This window comes from Camellia sinensis, chromosome 4 (assembly GCF_055761805.1).
Source record: "Camellia sinensis isolate YWXY chromosome 4, ASM5576180v1, whole genome shotgun sequence".
In the NCBI taxonomy this organism is placed as follows: domain Eukaryota; kingdom Viridiplantae; phylum Streptophyta; class Magnoliopsida; order Ericales; family Theaceae; genus Camellia; species Camellia sinensis.
Window position 1 is genome coordinate 110379467 of NC_138964.1, and position 18430 is coordinate 110397896.

Genomic DNA, 18430 nt, shown 5'->3' on the forward strand with positions numbered 1-18430 from the left:
GTATCACAATGGGTTTGTCTCGCTTCTTAGGGACTTATGTGTAATGTTTTATGCGTATGTGATAACATGTTTATGTGACTACTTGGGTATGGGATTTAGTTTCTAGGATGTTGATTGGATCCTTGGGTTTGTGTGAGTCTTGTTGGAAAAGCACTTGATCAATGCTGTTTCTAACCGGAACTCTAGTAACGCCTCGGGACTATCATTATCCGGAAATGAAATTCGTAAGTGCTTATGTGTTTATGTGCTTACGTGGAGTGAATTACAATTGTCCATGTATTAGGACGCGAGTGTTTAGTTTTGGCACACTTATGAATGTGCTAAAGTTCTTCGTTACCTTTATTAGGATGTCAGGACGAGGAAGAGGTGGTAGACGTGGCAGACGTGGTAGGCAAGAGATGCCTTTACCGGATGATATTCCAGCACAGCAGGAAGGGGTTAGCCAGGCCAATGTGGCCGAGCCAGCAGGTCAGGAGGCTATGGGCGCTTTAGCCCGAGGGATAGCCGATGCTTTGAGGGAGTCTATGGGTATTCTCAGAGCTGAGAATCCAGTTCAGACTCCACTGCAGGCCCAGGTTGTTGAGGCAGGGCCTTCCTTCTTGAAGAGGAAGTTCTTCCGGTCTAACCCGGACAAGTTTGTTGGGGTTTCAAAGGAGTCACTGAAGGCTGACGAGTGGCTAGAGCAAATGAGTAAGACGTTCGAGATGCTTGGCATCGAGGACGGAGCATTGAAAGTGACCTTGGCATCCTTCCAACTCAAAGGGGGTGCGGGTCAGTGGTGGAAATACATGAGGGGCTGTATTGCTGGCACGTGGGATGCTTTTGTGGAGGCTTTTCAGGAAAAGTACTTATCTCCAGCAGTCAAGGAGAAGTTGAGAGAGCAGTTTAGCCAGCTTTTTCAGTTGAGTTCTTCAGTGGCCGAGTTTGAGGCTTCTTTTACTAGCTTGTCTAGGTTTGCACCTGAGTTGGTGGTGTCTGAGGAACGCCGTTGCATCGAGTTTGAGAAGAGGTTGAGGCGCGGCGTCAAGATGAGAGTTAGAGGTTCTATAATCCGAGATTATGGGCGCTTGGTTGATGCTGCAGCCCATATGGAGATCATGATACAGGAAGAGGAGGGGCAGAGAGGCTCCAAGAGGAGCCAGGATGGTCAGGGTGCTGGCAGGAGAAAGAGAGGTGCTAACCCTCAGCAGTCTCAGGGGGGTGTTACTAGATTGACCTTTCCGGTACCGAGTGTAGGCTCGGGGAGAGATAATCAGGGAGATTTCACCTGTTACAAGTGTGGCTAGCTAGGCCATAAGGCTTCAGTTTGCCCACAGAGGGGAGGAGGTCAGAGTGCTGCTTCATCTTCAGCTAGACCGCAGAGCCAGAGTCAGGGCAGAGGCCAGTCTTTGTCTTATTATCAGTGTGGTCAGCCTAGGCACCTGAAGAGGTTTTTCCCACAGTTGAGTGCCACTTCGGGCGCGTCTGGTTCTAGGCAGACGCAGGGTTTTCAGCCAGCTCAGTCTGTGCAGGCCTCGAAGGCCAATCCGGGAGCTTCGTCGTCCCAGTCTGTGCAGCAGTCGTATGCTCCGAAGGGTGAGCAGGTGGATCAGGGGCCTACTGGGCGCGTGTATGCTGTTACCGCACAGGATCTTGTACCTATTCTGTAACGCCCTCAAAATAATAACAATAAACCCATCAGATAAGACATGCGTTTATATTTAAATTAACCGCATTCCTTTCATTCATTAGAATTCCATTACATAAGTATTACATGTTAATCTCATAACAAAATGCCCTACGGGCTTACAGCTTTCCAAGTTAATACTTGGTTACAACAAAGAGATCTAACTCGTTTACACATTAAGCCCTTGGCTTGAAATTACATGTAATACATCAAAAGTACAACGACAAAACTATGCCCGCCACTAGCCTCCCAGCTATGTCCTTGGAGGTGGCATGCTTCCTGTACCTGAAAATGATATTCCCATATAGGGTGAGCCACAGCCCAGTAGAAATACACTAAACCAACCATGGACAATGACTAAAACATTAGCAATTGATAGTTGGTCAACACTGATGCAATCACATAAATTACATATTTATGTCAACGACTTACAAGTCCCAATTACTTTTCATTTTTCCCTTTAACAACAGATAAGCATACTAGCTCTATCATCATTTCCACAGATATGTATAAAAACTATATCTCACATTCAGATAAGCATAAAAGCTATATCCACATTCTCAACAGATATGTATATCAACAATATCCACAGATAAGCATACAAGCTGTATCCACACTTCACAAAGATAAGCATATGAGCTCTATCTTCACTTCTCTAGACAAGCATATGAGCTCTGTCTACGGAGTTCATCCCCTATCTCCTCCAAATACCTATCCGGTTTAGAGGTACATCCCCTATCTTCCCCTAAACCGCGGAGTACATCCCCTATCTCCTCCTCTACACATAACGTATATAAACACATTGGTTCTATATACAATCACACAATACACACAATTAATGTATTCTATCAACCGTCAAGTTCCATGACACATTCCATTGATTAGTTTCCGTTTACCTAATCATCATGCATTGTCTACAACAATCTCGACTATCCTCCACCGATAGCCCAAAGCAGTTATTTCTAAAACAGAAAATAAATGCACAAATGGATGTTCAATCAACATTTCATTTCCTCATTTCTCACCAATTAATTGTCCCAATTAATTAAACAATGTAATTAGGCCATTTTCCATAATTACCATTTCAACCCTTAGGTCCCATTTTCATCAATGATTCAACAATCATTCTATTTTTCTATCCCAAACATGCATCTAGGTTTATTATGAATAAAACCCCAACTTTTGTAAAATTACACAAAAGCCCCAAACCTTCACAAATTTACCAAGCCAAGCCCAACATCTCAAAATACCAAAGTTTAAAGACAAAACCCATAGAGAGGAGTAGGTTATCCCTACCTCAATTTCGGAGTCCCAAAGGAGAAGACGACAAAACCCAACGTGCTCCAAAACCCGAGATTTTCAGATTAAAAAGAAGCCCTCGACGATCAACAACTTTTTTGTAAAGGCCAAAGGTGAGTAAATCACTCCTACTAGATCAAAACCTAGAGAGAAGGTAGAGTCTAGAGTGAGAGGCTCAACAATGGTGATTTTGGAAAAGTAAGAGAGAGAAGAGAAAGTGAAAAAGTGATTTAAAGAGTCACAAATTCGGGACTTTAACCCAGGTCTCCGCTCGAGCGTAAAACACCCCGCTCGAGCGGCCACTCACAGACTTCCGCTCGAGCGGCCAACCTCCCGCTCGAGCGCAGAATGCACTCGCCCAGCACTTTTGCAGAACCAGGCCTCCGCTCGAGCTCCCAACCCTACGCTCGAGCGTACAACGCTGCACAGGAAAATACTGAAAGGGTGTAATCTCCGCTCGAGCGCCAAAATCCCCGCTCGAGCGTACAGGCCAAAAATCTGGGCAACTAGTTTTGGTTTCTAAACTCAATCAACCTGTAACAAATCCGCCCAACACATCCTATAACTCAAATACGAAGTAAAAAGGATGCAAACAAGATAATAGTCAACTACCAACATCTACAGACACAAGTCTGGATCACTATACAACAAGGGTAAACCCGAGATCGCTATATATTCCATCAGTTGTCAGAGGTACCTTCTTGTTTTGCAACTCGGTTGCTAGTGTGTTGATTGATACGGGTGCATCTCATTCTTTTGTATATGCTGCATTTGCATCTGTTTTGGGATTGGAGTTGGCACAGTTAGCATCTCCTATTTGTGTAGTGTCACCTATTGGGGGTGAGTTGATTTTGAAACAAGGATGTAGGGGTTGTGATATAGAGGTCGCCGATCGTTGGCTTCCGTTTCCTTTTGTAGTTATGCCCATGTCAGGATTTGAAGTTATTTTGGGTATGGACTGGTTATCGTCATGCTGGGCTATTATTGATTGCTACCGCCAGAGGGTCACGGTTTGTACCTTGAGCGGGGAGTGTTTCCATTTCTTGGGGGACCGGGTTGGTAGTGTTTTGCCACCAGTGTATGATCTGCGAGGGCAGAGTGAGCTTAGTGGTCTACTTGCTAGCTTTTTGAGTAGTGAGCCCGGTGAGACCCAAACTGTGTTGTCGAGAGTGGTTCATGAGTACTCGGACGTCTTTCCCGAGGATCTCGTTAGTTTGCCACCTCATCGAGAAATTGAGTTCTCTATTGATCTAGTACCCGGCACGGCCCCGATTTCTATGGCACCTTATCGTTTTGCCCCAGCCGAGTTAGTTGAGTTGAAGGTTCAGCTCCAAGAGTTGCTGGATAAGGGCTTTATTCGTCCAAGTGTTTCGCCGTGGGGAGCACCGGCCCTCTTTGCTAAAAAGAAAGATGGTGCCTTGAGACTGTGTATCGACTACCGGAAGTTAAATCGGGCTACGGTGATGAATAAGTACCCTATGCCCCGTATAGATGATCTGTTTGACCAGTTGAAGGGTTCCTGTTGTTTCTCTAAGATAGACTTGAGATCGGGTTACCACCAGTTGAGGGTCAGGGAGGAAGATATTCCGAAGACGGCATTCTGTACGCAGTATGGCCGTTATGAGTTTCTGGTGATGCCATTTGGGCTCACCAATGCACCGGCAGTCTTTATGGATTTGATGAACCGGATATTCCGAGAATTCTTAGATCGCTTTGTGGTCGTTTTTGTGGACGACATTCTCATCTATTCACCTTCAGAGGAGGAGCACAAGGAACACTTGAGAGTGGTGCTCGAGTTACTTAGAACCCATAGGTTGTATGCCAAGTTTGGGAAGTGTGAGTTCTAGCTAGGAGAAGTCAAGTTCTTAGGCCATGTGGTTTCCGGAGAAGGGGTGTCTGTCGATACATCCAAGATTGAGGCAGTGCAAGATTGGGCACAGCCTAAGAGTGTGTTTGAGATCTGTAATTTTCTGGGATTAGCTGGGTATTACCACCGTTTTGTGAAGGATTTCTCCAGCTTAGCTTCACCGTTGACTAGACTTACTCGGAAGGGAGTCAAATTTGTATGGAATGAGACTTGTGAAAAGTCGTTCCAAGAGTTGAAAGTTAGATTGACCACCGCTCCGGTTTTGATTATTCCGGAGAGAGGGTTAGGTTATGTGGTTTATTGTGATGCCTCATGAGAGGGCTTGGGTTGTGTGTTGATGCAAGAGGGGAAGGTGCTACCCTATGGCTCACGTCAGTTGAAAATACACGAGAAGAATTACCCTACACATGACCTAGAGCTAGCAGTAGTGATCTTTGCCTTGCAAATCTGGAGGCACTACCTTTATGGTGAGAGATTCGAGGTGTTCTCGGATCATAAGAGTCTGAAATATCTGTTTACACAGAAAGACTTGAACTTGAGGCAGATGAGGTGGATGGAGTTTATTGAGGACTATGACTTTGAGTTGCACTATCACCCGGGAAAGGCCAATGTAGTGGCCGATGCCCTTAGCAGGAAATCCATTAGTGATGTAGCTTGTATAGCCATCCGGGAGTGGGGGGTGTCGGGTGCACTTGGCGAGTTTGATTTGCTTTTGGGCGAATCCGTTGAGGTTGCAGCCTTGTTTTCGGTTGTTGCGCAGCCTACACTCATGACTCGAGTGTTAGAGGCACGGGGAGGTAACCTTGAGGTAGAGTCTTTCAGAGAGAGGATTTCCAGCGGAAAGGTTGAGAAGGGTTTGACGGTGTATCCCGTCCAGAGTGTGAGATACCGGGACCGTTTGTTTGTGCCGGAGTCTTGCCGAGAGGAAGTACTCCGAGAGTTTCACCATTCACGCCTTGTGGTGCATCTAGGAGGCACTAAGATGTATCGGGATTTGGGTCGTCAATTTTGGTGGCGGGTTATGAAGAGAGATGTGGCAGTTTTCGTGTCTAAGTTCCTTACTTGTCAGCAAGTGAAGGCCGAACATCAGAGGCCAGCAGGTTTGTTATAACCCTCGCCTATTGCCGAGTGGAAGTGGGAGCATGTCGCTATGGACTTCGTTGTAGGTCTTCTGAGGACTCAGCGAGGTTGTGATGCTATTTGGGTGGTTGTAGAACGGTTGACTAAGTCGGCGCACTTTATCCCTATGCGCGTGAGAGATTCGGTAGATCATCTTGCCGACTTGTACATTCGGGACATAGTGAGGTTGCACGGGGTCCCAGTGACGATCGTCTCAGATAGAGATCCTCGTTTTACTACCAGGTTATGGCAGAGCTTGCAGAGTGCCTTGGGCACTAAGTTGACCTTTAGTACGCCTTATCACCCTCAGACTGACAGGCAGTCCGAGCGTACTATTCAGATCCTTGAGAATATGCTCCGGGGTTGTGTCCTTGACTTTAGTGGGACGTGGGAGAGGCACTTGCCATTGGTGGAATTTGCCTACAACAATAGTTTTCAGTCTAGTATTAGTATGGCACCATTTGAGGCCTTGTATGGCCGACCGTGTAGGTTTCCAGTTTGTTGGGCCGAGGTGGGCGATGCACCTTTGTTGGGCCCGGAGTTGGTGAGGGAAACGACGGAGAAAGTTGAGCTTATCCGTAGGAGGCTTGTTACAGCCCAAAGTCGTCAGAAATCTTATGCCGACCGTAGGAAGAGACCTTTGGTGTTTGAGGTGGGTGATCATGTCTTTCTAAAGATATCACCTAGGCGGGGATTTATGAGGTTTGGGAAGAGTGGGAAGTTATCCCCTCGGTTTATTGGCCCTTTTGAGATCCTTGAGAGGATTGGTGAGGTTGCCTATCGTTTAGCTTTGCCGCCACAGTTGTCCGGAGTTCATGACGTGTTTCATGTGAGTATGCTTCGGAAGTATGAGTCGGATCCATCGCATGTATTGGATTGGACCGACTTAGAGGTTGACGAGGATGCCTCGTATGAGGAGAGACCGGTTCGGGTCTTGGATAGGCAGGATCAAGTCTTGCAAGGCAAGACCATTCCCTTGGTAAAAGTTTTGTGGAAACATCACGGAGTGGAGGAAGCCACTTGGGAACGTGAGGCGGATGTCCGTGAGAATTATCCGGACTTGTTTGTTGATGTATAATTATGTATTGAGATTTTGTAATATTGTTGAACTTAAGAGCTTTATATATGTCTTAAGCTGTAAAACATTGAAAATGTTTTGGTTTAATGGAAGAATTTTGAAACTTGCCTCGAAACGGAAGTTTAGTGTAACATTGTATATGTTGAGTATATTGTAGAAATGGAAATGTATCATGAACATTAGTTATGACATGAAATTGTTGGAACTGGAAGGAAAATGCATAATGTTAATGCAGGTTGAAATATATGTTGTTTTGCATATTGTGAAATGCCTCTTGATAAGAGACGGAATGACCGGTAATGGGTCGAGTTATTGAATGTTGAGATGCAACATTGTTTAAATTGAGAAAAGAACTGTTTTCGAAAACTTGTGCTTAATTTCGGGGACAAAATTCTTTAAGGAGGGGAGGTTATAGCGATCTACGTTGTCCTTTTACTGTTCAGTTGTACTCCGGACTCGGTTCCATGGAGTTAGTAGTTGTATCTATCTTGTTGTCGTCCTTTAAATCCATTTGTTTGAGTTTTGGGATGTGTTGGGCTTGGTTGTTACAGGTTGGTAGAGCTTTGGCTCCCATTGTTGTTGCCTAGTTTTTGAATGAACCGCTCGAGCGGGTCATTTTGAGCTTGAGCGGGGTCTACACCCTTCCAGCATTTCGTGTCCCTGCAAAACTTCTGCAGGTGTGTTTTCTATGCTGGAGCAGGTTTCTTGTGCTCGACCGGGTTGCGCTCGAGCTGGTAGTACCTTGTTGATGAAAGTTCTAGGAGATGAAAATCTACGCTCGCGCGGACTGGTCTTTCGCGCTGGAGCGGGTGTGCTTTGCCTTTGTGTCTTGGTGCTCGAGTGGGAATTATTGCGCTCGAGCGGACCCAATTTTCTATTCTTGATGCTCGAGGGTCCTGTTATCCGCTCGAGCGAGAGTGTCATATATCAGTTGGCAGCTGGGCGTTTTAAAATCACTTTTTACACACTCTCTCTCTCTTGCTTTCTAAAAACCCTTTTTGAGAGCTTCTCTCTCTAGGATCTCCCTTCTCTCTAGGGTTTGATCTAGTTAGAGTGTCCCCCTATCCTCCGGCCTTTGTAAATGTGTGTTGATCGTCGAGGGCTTCGTTTTGATCCATGGATCTTGGTATTTAGAGCATTTTGGTTTTCTTCAACTTCTCCGATTGAGCTCTAACTTCGAGGTAGGGATACCCTAGTCCTCTTTATGATCTTTGTCTTTAAATTTTGGCATCTTGATATGTTGGGGTTGGTTGGGTAATTTTGAGAAAGTTTGGGTCTTTGTGTAATTTTACAAAAGATGGGGTTTTATTTATAATCAAACCTATATGCATGTTTGGCATAGAGAAATGAGTTAGATGATGAACTATGGATGAAAGTGGAACCTTGGGGTTGTTATATTAATTATGGGAAAATGCCCTAATTAGTTGGATAAATTAATTTGTATAATTAATTTTGAGAAATGAGAAATTGAATAGGAAATATTCAAATTGGAAAGGTATGGGATTAAAGGGGTGTAGTTGGATCATTTATCACTCACCTAGTTGAAATGTTAATATTTTATCCATTTGGTGCATTTATTTTCTGTTTAGAAATAACTGCTTTGGGCTATCGGTGGATGATAGTCTTGATTGTTGTAGACAATGCATGATGATTAGGCAAACTAAAACTAATCAATTGAGTAAGCCATTGAATATGGTGGTCAGTACAATACAGCACTAAAATGCGTATTGATTGATTGAATTTGTATATGATAATTGTTTCTATACATTGTATTATGTGAGAGGAGATGGGGGATGTACTCCACGGTTTATTAGAAGATGGGGGATGGACCTCTAAACCGGATTGTGTGTGTGACATTGATACAGCACTACAATGTGTATCAAGTGTTGATTATGGAAGTGTTTAAATTGATTTGATATAGCACTAAAATGTATATCGTTATCAATTGTGAAGTATAGAAGTGTTTCTATGTTATGTTGATACAGCACCAAAATGTGTATCGTTCGTATAGTATGGAAGTGGGTTATGTGTTATTGATACAGCATCAAAATGTGTATCCATCATGAATTTTGAAAGTGTTTTAAAAGATGAGTCTTATTCTCGTTAAGTTATTTGGCTAAGTTTTGAGCCTTGTTTTCAAACTCAAGGTTGAAAAGAGATGAGGAAGGAAATGTGACATGGACTTAAATGTCATGAAACTGGAATGTGATATAAGTGAGTGTATCGGTGTTGACCATCTATCAACTGCTAATCTTTAGTCATTGTTCATAGCTGGTTTAATGTATTTCTGCAAGGCTGTGGCTCACCCTATATGGGACATCATTTTCAAGTACAGGTAGCATGCCACACTACAAGAAAATCAAGTTTTAGCAGTGTTTTTTTTTTTTTGCAGTGGCCCGAAAAATGCTGCTATAAATGGGCTATTGTGATGGTTGTTGACCGCCATTACAAATAAAACTTTTAGCTACATTTTTTTCTTAAAGCGCTGTCATATATTTTTTTGTAGTAATGCTTTGAACACAACCGCTACAATAAGCCAAGAAAAATAAAGGCGCCAAACAAATTCTAATTTTGTGCTTATCCGAATTATTTTTTTTGGTGAATAACATATCAGAATCAATCCCAAAAAACCGTTCAACTCCTTGATTTCAATTTTGTGCCCTAGCCTATCAACACTTCTTTTACGAAGTATCATTGCGCCTTCGTTCATCCTCCACCGATGTATCGACGACGTCAAGCTACAGCACCACTGTGATTTCAAGGTCAGTCTGCTCTCTCTGTTTCTCTTTCTCTACCCCTCTCATTCTTCTGGTCTCTCAGTTTCTCTCTCTACCCATCTCTCTTTCTTCTAGTCTCTCAGTGTCTCCTTTTCTACTTTCACTGTCTTCGAACAAGTTTGGGTACTTGCCATTCCATTTATATTGCTTCTAATATCTCCAAAATTTCTCTATTTTGAAGGATTTCATGAACATCTTGAATGATTTTGATTTGGAAAAATAATTTAGAAAATAGATTGAACATATTTTGTATTATGATTATGATATTCACACATACACACACACATAATATATATATTTGATCATTTATGACATTCATATTTTTATGAATAGCACTGAGGAATCATTATGTATGCTAGGTATTTGACAAAATGCCACAATGGAGTAATAGTGCCTACCCTTTTCTTTATTGGTTTGTTCTGTTTGTTCTGTTTTTGTTTTTGTTGAGAAAATTGTTGTCCATGATTTTAACGCACAGTTTGTAATGTTTTATTGGCTTAATAATGTGATTAGAGGAAATTCAACATTTATGTACACCATTTTTTTGTTGAATCTAAAGACACAATTCTTGAAGGAAGTTACTAGCCATTCCCATATCACTAAAGACCTCTAGTGCTTCCAATATATGGCTTCTTTGCATTACATAAAAAATGTATTAGTATTTACTTGAAACTAACATGAACATGCATACATCTACCTTCTTAAGCTTTAATAGCCAAACTGAAACAACAGAAAGGAAGAGACATTTTCATAATATAGCATTCAAAAATCAAATTATGACATCCATTTTCTGCTGTCTAGGACCTCCATACAAACATTACAAGTCAAAACATGTTATTGAATTACAAGTATCCAAGCCCATGCTCCTTAAAGCATTTGAAGTAAGGAGCATTGTGGCAGTAGTTTCAACTGTAGACATTATGTCCGTATGCTTCCTTTTCAGCAAGAGGAAAATTAAAAAAAAATAAAAAATTAAGGAGAATAGAGAAAAATATATATATTAGTTGTCAACCTGATACATGCTAAGAAATATATCTAGGCCATCCTAAGAAATATTTAAGATTTTTTAGCCTTTTAGGGTATGTTTCCTTTTTACATATAAGAAGTTCAGAAATTTCTTTTGAACCAATCTCAGATTATTTTCAAAAATTTACATAAAGATCAAAAGTCCATGTTGATGCCAAAAAAAAGTACTTCAGAGCACAAACACACTGGGACTAAATCTTACAATTTATCTATATGCATGCACAAACACACTGTTGTTGTTATGTTTTAGTGTTGCAATGGAATTTTTTGTGACTGAATTTATTGCTAGAACAGAGAAGAAACAGAGCTTGCTTTTATTTTGTACACTGCTATATTTGGCTAGACTTGATTGAGCTTGCCCCACCTTTCATTCATGTATTGTTGATGTAATTGTAAGCTTATGATTTATCAATAAAGATCTTTTTCTTTTGTTGATTTAAAAAAAAATGCTCATTTAATTTGATTAATATGTTAGCTTTTTATTTAAAAAAAGTACTATGATGAGACAAAGACAGAAGCACAAAAAGTAGCTATTGCGCCTTTAACGGTTAACCGTGAGCACTATGTTGACCTTGTCATGTATTGGTTTTCAAAGGAAGGACAGGTATGCATAGATGTATGTTTTCTATCAAATAATACAATGTCATTATATCATTTTTTTTAAACATACTCCCTAAAAATGGGCCCATTAAATAAATAAATTGAACAAAAATTGATTTCGTGGTTTATGTCAAATTTGATAAAGGATGTTAAATGTCAAATAAGATTTTGATATTTTTCTTAGAGCTTCCAGCACTTTCTCACATGTCATTTTAGATTTACATTATCCTTAAACCCTTGAAGATGCTCTGACATTGTAAATAAACTGTTGACTTTTTGTGTTGATGGATAATGATTATTGACTGAATAATTGTTAATAATATAATATAATTGGTTGGAGCATAATGAGATAGATGTCACAAGTAACATCCTTGTCCTGAGTAGTCATCTCTTAAACAGAGGTTGCTACTATTTATTGAATGATGTTGTTGTATGATTTTTGGGTTCAGGGGATTTGTGGCCATAGTTGCATTTTGTTTGGCTCTATAGGGTGGTTTTAATTATAATGTATTTTTTTTGTGGTTATGTTGGTTGTGATTGTGATGTTTTTGTGTTAGGATTTGTTAGTTAATTGGTTCTGTATTGTAAAATTGGCTGATAATTAGTTTTTGGGTGGTTAGTTTAGCATTTGTTTGGCTTGAGTATTTCTACCAATTTAGTCAGGATTTGTTAAGCGCTGAAGTTATTTTACCTTAGCTCCCTCTTTTGATGTAATTATGTTCTACTCTTTATAACATCAAAAACATTTTCCTTTTGCTGAAAAAAAAAAAAAAAAAAAAAAAGGCTACCAGTGGTTTTCTTAGAGGTGTTAGAAGGTAAAAAAACATTGTAGTTCTATATATCGACACGTGTTTTGTAGTTTAATAATATTGTATTTGGAGACAATGACATATATATACTTCTTTAACATTTTTCATTTGAAGTACTTCACTTAAAACATTGGCCACCAGTGGTTTGTGATTTTGTGTGTCAACTCAACATATCATACCGGGTTTTGTATTTTTATTCTCTATTTTGACGTGCTTAAGATATATCTTTTGGATTTATGAGTGAAGGAACTTAGTACGACCAATAAGGAAAGTCGGCGAGAGCAAACAAGTGCACATACAGTAGGATTTAAAATTTATGCACAACATGCATATGATATGGTATTTCAAACTTCATTCCTTGTTTTATATTTTCAATTTGGTTAGTACATTGTATAATGATTTTATTCTCAAATGATATGATTGTTACATAGGAACAAAAAGATAAGATTGCACTAGATCGAGCAAAACTATATATACCGCTTCACAAAAAGGAAGGATGGGACACTAGTCAACAAAGAGGCAGCTACAAAAATTGTATGCACACCTAATAATTTACATTTTCAAAATTATAATGTGTTTGTGGCAAATAATTGCTCTTGCTCTTTGTCTTCTTCATATTTTTTTTTCCCAATTATGTTTTAGAAAACATTAGATGATTTGAAAACACTACATCTTCAGCCCCTTCCCTGCAGCTGCTAAGTATCAAGTGATGCCCACACCTGTTATTCATACATGCTCTGTCCTGTGTAGAATATTGCACCCCTTTTAGATTGTATTTTCTCCAAATTGCTATCCTCACTTTGACCAATTCTTTTAATTCATCCCAATCTACTTGCCTACCATTGAATAGGCAGTCATTTCTAGCCCCAAATTGACCACATCATTGCTAAGGGAACTAGTTTCCAAATTTTGAGAACCAACTGTTTGAATTTGGTGCCTACCCACCATTGAAAAAGCCCCTCTACAACAATGCTTTATATATATGTTTGTACCAGGTAAAAAAGAACTTCATTGATGAGAAAATCATATATAACATATGTTAGTACATCAATAAAAGGGGAGGAGTGTAAAGAGCATCATGTAAGCCAACATTATCGCAACTAGATTGACATCACGAGGCCTACCCAGTCATTTGTTAGCACCCCTCAACATTGGTAAGACACCAATAACAACTACCAAAAAATAGGGAAATAAAACAGAGCTACCACCATCAATGGAGCTTGCACAGCTGGTACTAAGCTATCTATCTATATATGGATTATAGCTTGTTGATTCTATCTGTTACTATATAAAGTTTGGTTCCTGGTAGTGTTGAATCAATTGTTATGTAGTTATGAAGGGTTATCTTAATTTTTTTGGTTAATTCTATTATTGATATTGCTTTTTTAAATGTTTGAATAATCAGAATCATATATATGTTCTAGTTCTTAGATTGAACATTAAATAAATTTGCTATAAAATAATTAATCCCTAGAAGATCAATCTTCATGAGTGTCTAGTGAAAGAGATATGGAGTAATGCTCCAAGACCAACAAATAATCACTCATCTATGTTGTATTCTGTGATTTATAGATTTTCAAATTGAAAATGATACTTATGCTCATTCAATCATTTTTATTGCAGGAAACAAGACAATATGAAAGCATCAAAATGGAAATCGTTTTTCATTGCAAGAAATAGAGCAATATGAAAGCATCAAAATGGACGTCATTACTCGATTTGAACATTTTTCATGGAGGTCTTTATAAAATGGCATCATGAGTAATACTTTTAAGTACTATTGTCACGTGACAACTTTATATGTACCTTTTGGATTATGGTGTAGCTATTAGTTTGTTAGAAACATTTGATCTATTTTGATATGAAAAACTTATGTAATGAGCCTTTTCATTAAGATGTTTTGAATATTTTGAGATTATGAAAATGCAAACTCTTTTACCTTTTAGAATTATTGAGTGTTGAGCTATTAGAATAACATAGTGCATTTATAGATATGTAATGGTGATTATGTAAGCAAGGATAAGTGGGCGACAATAATTAACGGTTAGCAAACCATTGAAAATTTCAATCTATATATTATTGGTAATTGAATAGTATAACATAGCCCATAATTGCGATTAATAACAGTCGCTACAAATAAAATTCAAAAAAATTCAATGGCTATAGCGACAATGTAAAATTGATGGAATAAAGTCAAAATATGGTAGCAGTTGACAAAATGTAACAAAAGCAAATGTTGTAGCAACAGTCAAACCGTCGCTATAAAGGTATATAAGCAATGGGCAAATTTGAGATATAGTGACGTTTACAACTGTCGCTACATCAATCGTCGTAAGAAAAATATTTGTACCAGCGGTTGAGAAAAGTGTCACAATAAACCTATGCTGACGAGGCTATTGCGGCGGTTTGGCCGTCGTTATTCAAACCGTTGGTAAAAGTGTGCAAGTTTTTAGCGACACTTTTTAGTACTTCTAGCGGCGCTTTTGGCCGCTGCTATATGTCAATTATTTTGTAGTGCCACCTCCAAGGACATAGCTTGGGAGGCTAGAGGCAGGCAGACTTTTTGTTGTTTTGATTTTCTTTTGTTGTATTACACGTAAATTTCAAGCCAAGGGCTTAATATGTATTGAGTTAGTACTCTTCTTTTTGTAACCAAGTGTTAGCTTGGAAAGTTGTAAGCCCGTAGGGCATTTGCTTTTGTTGTTAATATGTAATACTTTTGTAAGAACTACTCTGATGAATAGAAGGATGTTTATTTCTCTTGTATTATCGCATGTCGAGAATGAGGGGTTTTATGTATTTTTTTGAGGGTGTTACAGATTGTTTCTACAAAACAATTTTTTTCTAGTATTACTAATTTCAATTTACAAAAATAAATTGTGATAAATTTTGACTTTTTTTTTTTCAAAAAATGGTTTCATGAAATCTTTTGATGCTACCATAGCTACTATAATACATTCCTAATGATTTATTTGTCTAGTTTCAATATATCTCACACACCCCCCCCCCCCCCAAAAAAAAAAATGGGCATTACATTGAATCATGTTCTAATGAAGAACTTCAATCAAACAAATTTACTAACAGTTAACAAAAATTAACCCATAATTGATCAACTATAACTTTTCAAAGACAATTCAGAAATTCCATATTAAAACCACCCTAATCCACTCCATGAAACAACAAAACAAGTTGATAAGTTCAACAAATTAGGTTTGCATTTGCTTGTTAACAATGTAAATGCATTTTCGCTTCCTTCAACGTTACACTGGGTAGCCTGCAAGCAATAACTGTCACGCCCTCAAAATAAACCCACTATCTATATATCATCGACATGCAATATTTAAAGAACACAATTTATAAAATCATTCATCAGAGTAGTACTAAATAAAAGCATCAATGTAACATCAAATTAAATGCCCTATGGGCTTACATCTTTCCAAGCCAACACTTGGACACAAAATATGAGTTCTAATCTCAAATACACGTAAAGCCCTAGGCTTGAATGTTTACATGTACTAACAAATAAAAACAATTAATTAAAGATAGTCTTCAAAATCCAAAAGCCACATCCTCCCAAGCTAAGTCCTTGGAGGTAGCTTATCACCTGAACCTGAAAATGATGTTCCCATAAAGGGTGAGCCACAGCCCAGTAGAAAAATACTAAACCAAATATAAGCATTGAATAAAGCTATAGTATTCAATAGATGGTTAACCAAGATAATCAATTATGACTTAATACCGTTTCATGACACTAACGTCTAAGACATGTTTCAATTCCCATTATTATCAATATGGCTCAGAACCTAGCCAAACTTACAACAGTGAATTATATAACATATTCACATTACTCCCAATATCAACAACACAGATGAGACTCAGGCTCATATCAAAACACTTCATACTTCCCGTTTGATACACATTGTAGTGCTGTATCAATAACATGTAAAAACACTTCAATATAATAAGCACACATAATAGTGATACTAATGGAGTCCATCCCCTATCTCCTCCCAAACAAAATCCGGTTTAGAGGTCCATCCCCTATCTTCCCCTAAACCGTGGAGTACATCCCCTATCTCCTCCCACACAATATGCAAATGCAATGCTCAATCAATACACGTATTTTCTGTATTAATTCAATAGTCAAAATTAATGACTTAACCAATGTGATTAGTTTCAGTTATTCCTAATCCACATGCAATGTCTACAACAATCACGACTATCCTCCACCGATAGCCCAAAACAGTTATTTCTAGACTGAAAATAAATATATCAACAATTCAATAGGTGAGTGATTTAAATTATCCAACTACTCCATTTAATCAATAAATTTCTCAATTTCATGAATCTAACCAAATTCCCCAATTTCCTTAAATTAATTATACAAATTAATTTATTAATACAACTAGGGTTTTTCCCAAAATTATCCAAGTAACCCCAACATATCAAAATACCAAAACTTAGAACAAAACTTATAAAATGGAGTAGGAAATCCCTACCTCAAAGAGAAGAACTCAAATGGAGGAGATGACGAAAGTCCAAAGTGCCCCAAATTCTCTCTTTTTCAGATTAAAAGAAAGCTCTCGCGAAGCTCTACCTTTCTTCCAAAGGAACTAGGGTAGAAGACCACAAGAAATAGATCAAATCTTAGAGAGAAGGTGAGAGTAGAGAGAGAAACTCTCAAGTGGCGGTTTTTAAAGAGTTAGGGAAAAGAAGTAGGTCAAAAAGTGATCCAGAAAGTAAAATCACGGACTGATGTAGTCGATTCCCCGCTCGAGCGTGGAAAACCCCGCTCGAGCGTCAGACACAGACTCACGCTCGAGCGTGAAAAGAGACGCTCGAGCGTCGATTACACACTTCCAGAAGTTTTGCAGGCGATGGTATCCGCTCGAGCGTCAAACTCTCCGCTCGAGCGGAGGGACAAAATCAAGGGATCACGCTCGAGCGAAACAAAACTACCGCTGGAGCGGACGAACTGCAGAGCAAAGTACTGAGAGATGGAAAATCATGCTCGAGCATCAAAACTCCCGCTCGAGCGGAGAAGCAACAACGAAGGGCCCGCTCGAGCGTTAAAACTTCCGCTCGAGCGTAAAGGCCAAAATCTGGACATCACCTTTTGGTTTCAAAGTGCAACCAACCTGTTTTAAACCTGCCCATCACAACCCAAGACTCAAACACAAAAAGTAAAGGCTAGAAGTGATAATGATACAAAAACAAGTCCACGGAACCAAGTCCAGAATACAGTATACAAAGGAAGGGAAAACCGGGATCGCTATAATAACAATATTATAAAACAAATATTCAAATCCCAAGATCTGTTTTTCCCACCAAGGATCCTCTAGAGTGTTTTTTTCCTAAAGTTTCCTAAAGTGGTGTATTGTGTGGTTGAGATTTAATGTTGAAAAATTGATGTGACTTGTCATTAAATCACAACCACACAATGCACCACTCTAGGAAACTTTAGGGGAAAAAAAACTCTAGAGGATAACGTACAAAGATTAAAGGATGCATTTAACTTGCATTCGCTGGGGCATTTGAACATCAGATATGGTGTGTTATTGATCCGTTGGGAATAGATTATTTTGGTAAAAAAAAATGTTTAAGAGTGACAAAATCTTTTTTATACTTACAATGATATAGTATCATATGTGTCAATTTTGATTTGTTACAAATCCAATAATATATAGCCCAACTCCCTTGCCAAATCAGTATAGATGAATTATTTAGTAAAAAAAAATATTTAAAAATTTAAAAAATTGTGATTATTTCACAATTACCAAGTGCATCTAGGGCACATGATAAGCAGCAACCAATAATACTTTATTTCATGATTCTTGGAATTTGTTCAATTTTAAATAATAGGTTAAAAATACAAAACTACTACATGCATCTAATTTAATTAATGAATAAATTACACTTTGCATCCCTGTATTTTATACCAAATCTCATTTTGATCTCTACACATGAAATAGTGACAGTCAACTCTTGCACTTTTAGTCAATTGTCAATATCTTCCTTTTATTACTCTACTGTATAAATCTTTAATAAAAATAATAATTTAATAAGCACATGACTATGGAGTGTAATTTACCCTTCCCATTCCATTAATGGATTTTTTATCGATAAATCTCATTTAGAAGTGTTCTAACCCAAGAAATCCATGAAGAAAATTTTAAACCCACTTAGTCC

At 38.8% G+C, this 18430-nt stretch overlaps 1 protein-coding gene across 1 annotated transcript in view; it reads left to right on the forward strand.

The window, feature by feature from the left end:
- The first annotated feature begins 1028 nt into the window (after positions 1–1028).
- The window catches only part of LOC145823966 (protein neprosin-like), a 38370-nt gene continuing 20968 nt past the window's right edge, over positions 1029–18430 (forward strand). The window contains exon 1 of the mRNA XM_082923545.1: positions 1029–1173. Coding sequence (XP_082779671.1) covers positions 1029–1173 — 145 coding nt within the window. The remainder of the gene's footprint in view (positions 1174–18430) is intronic.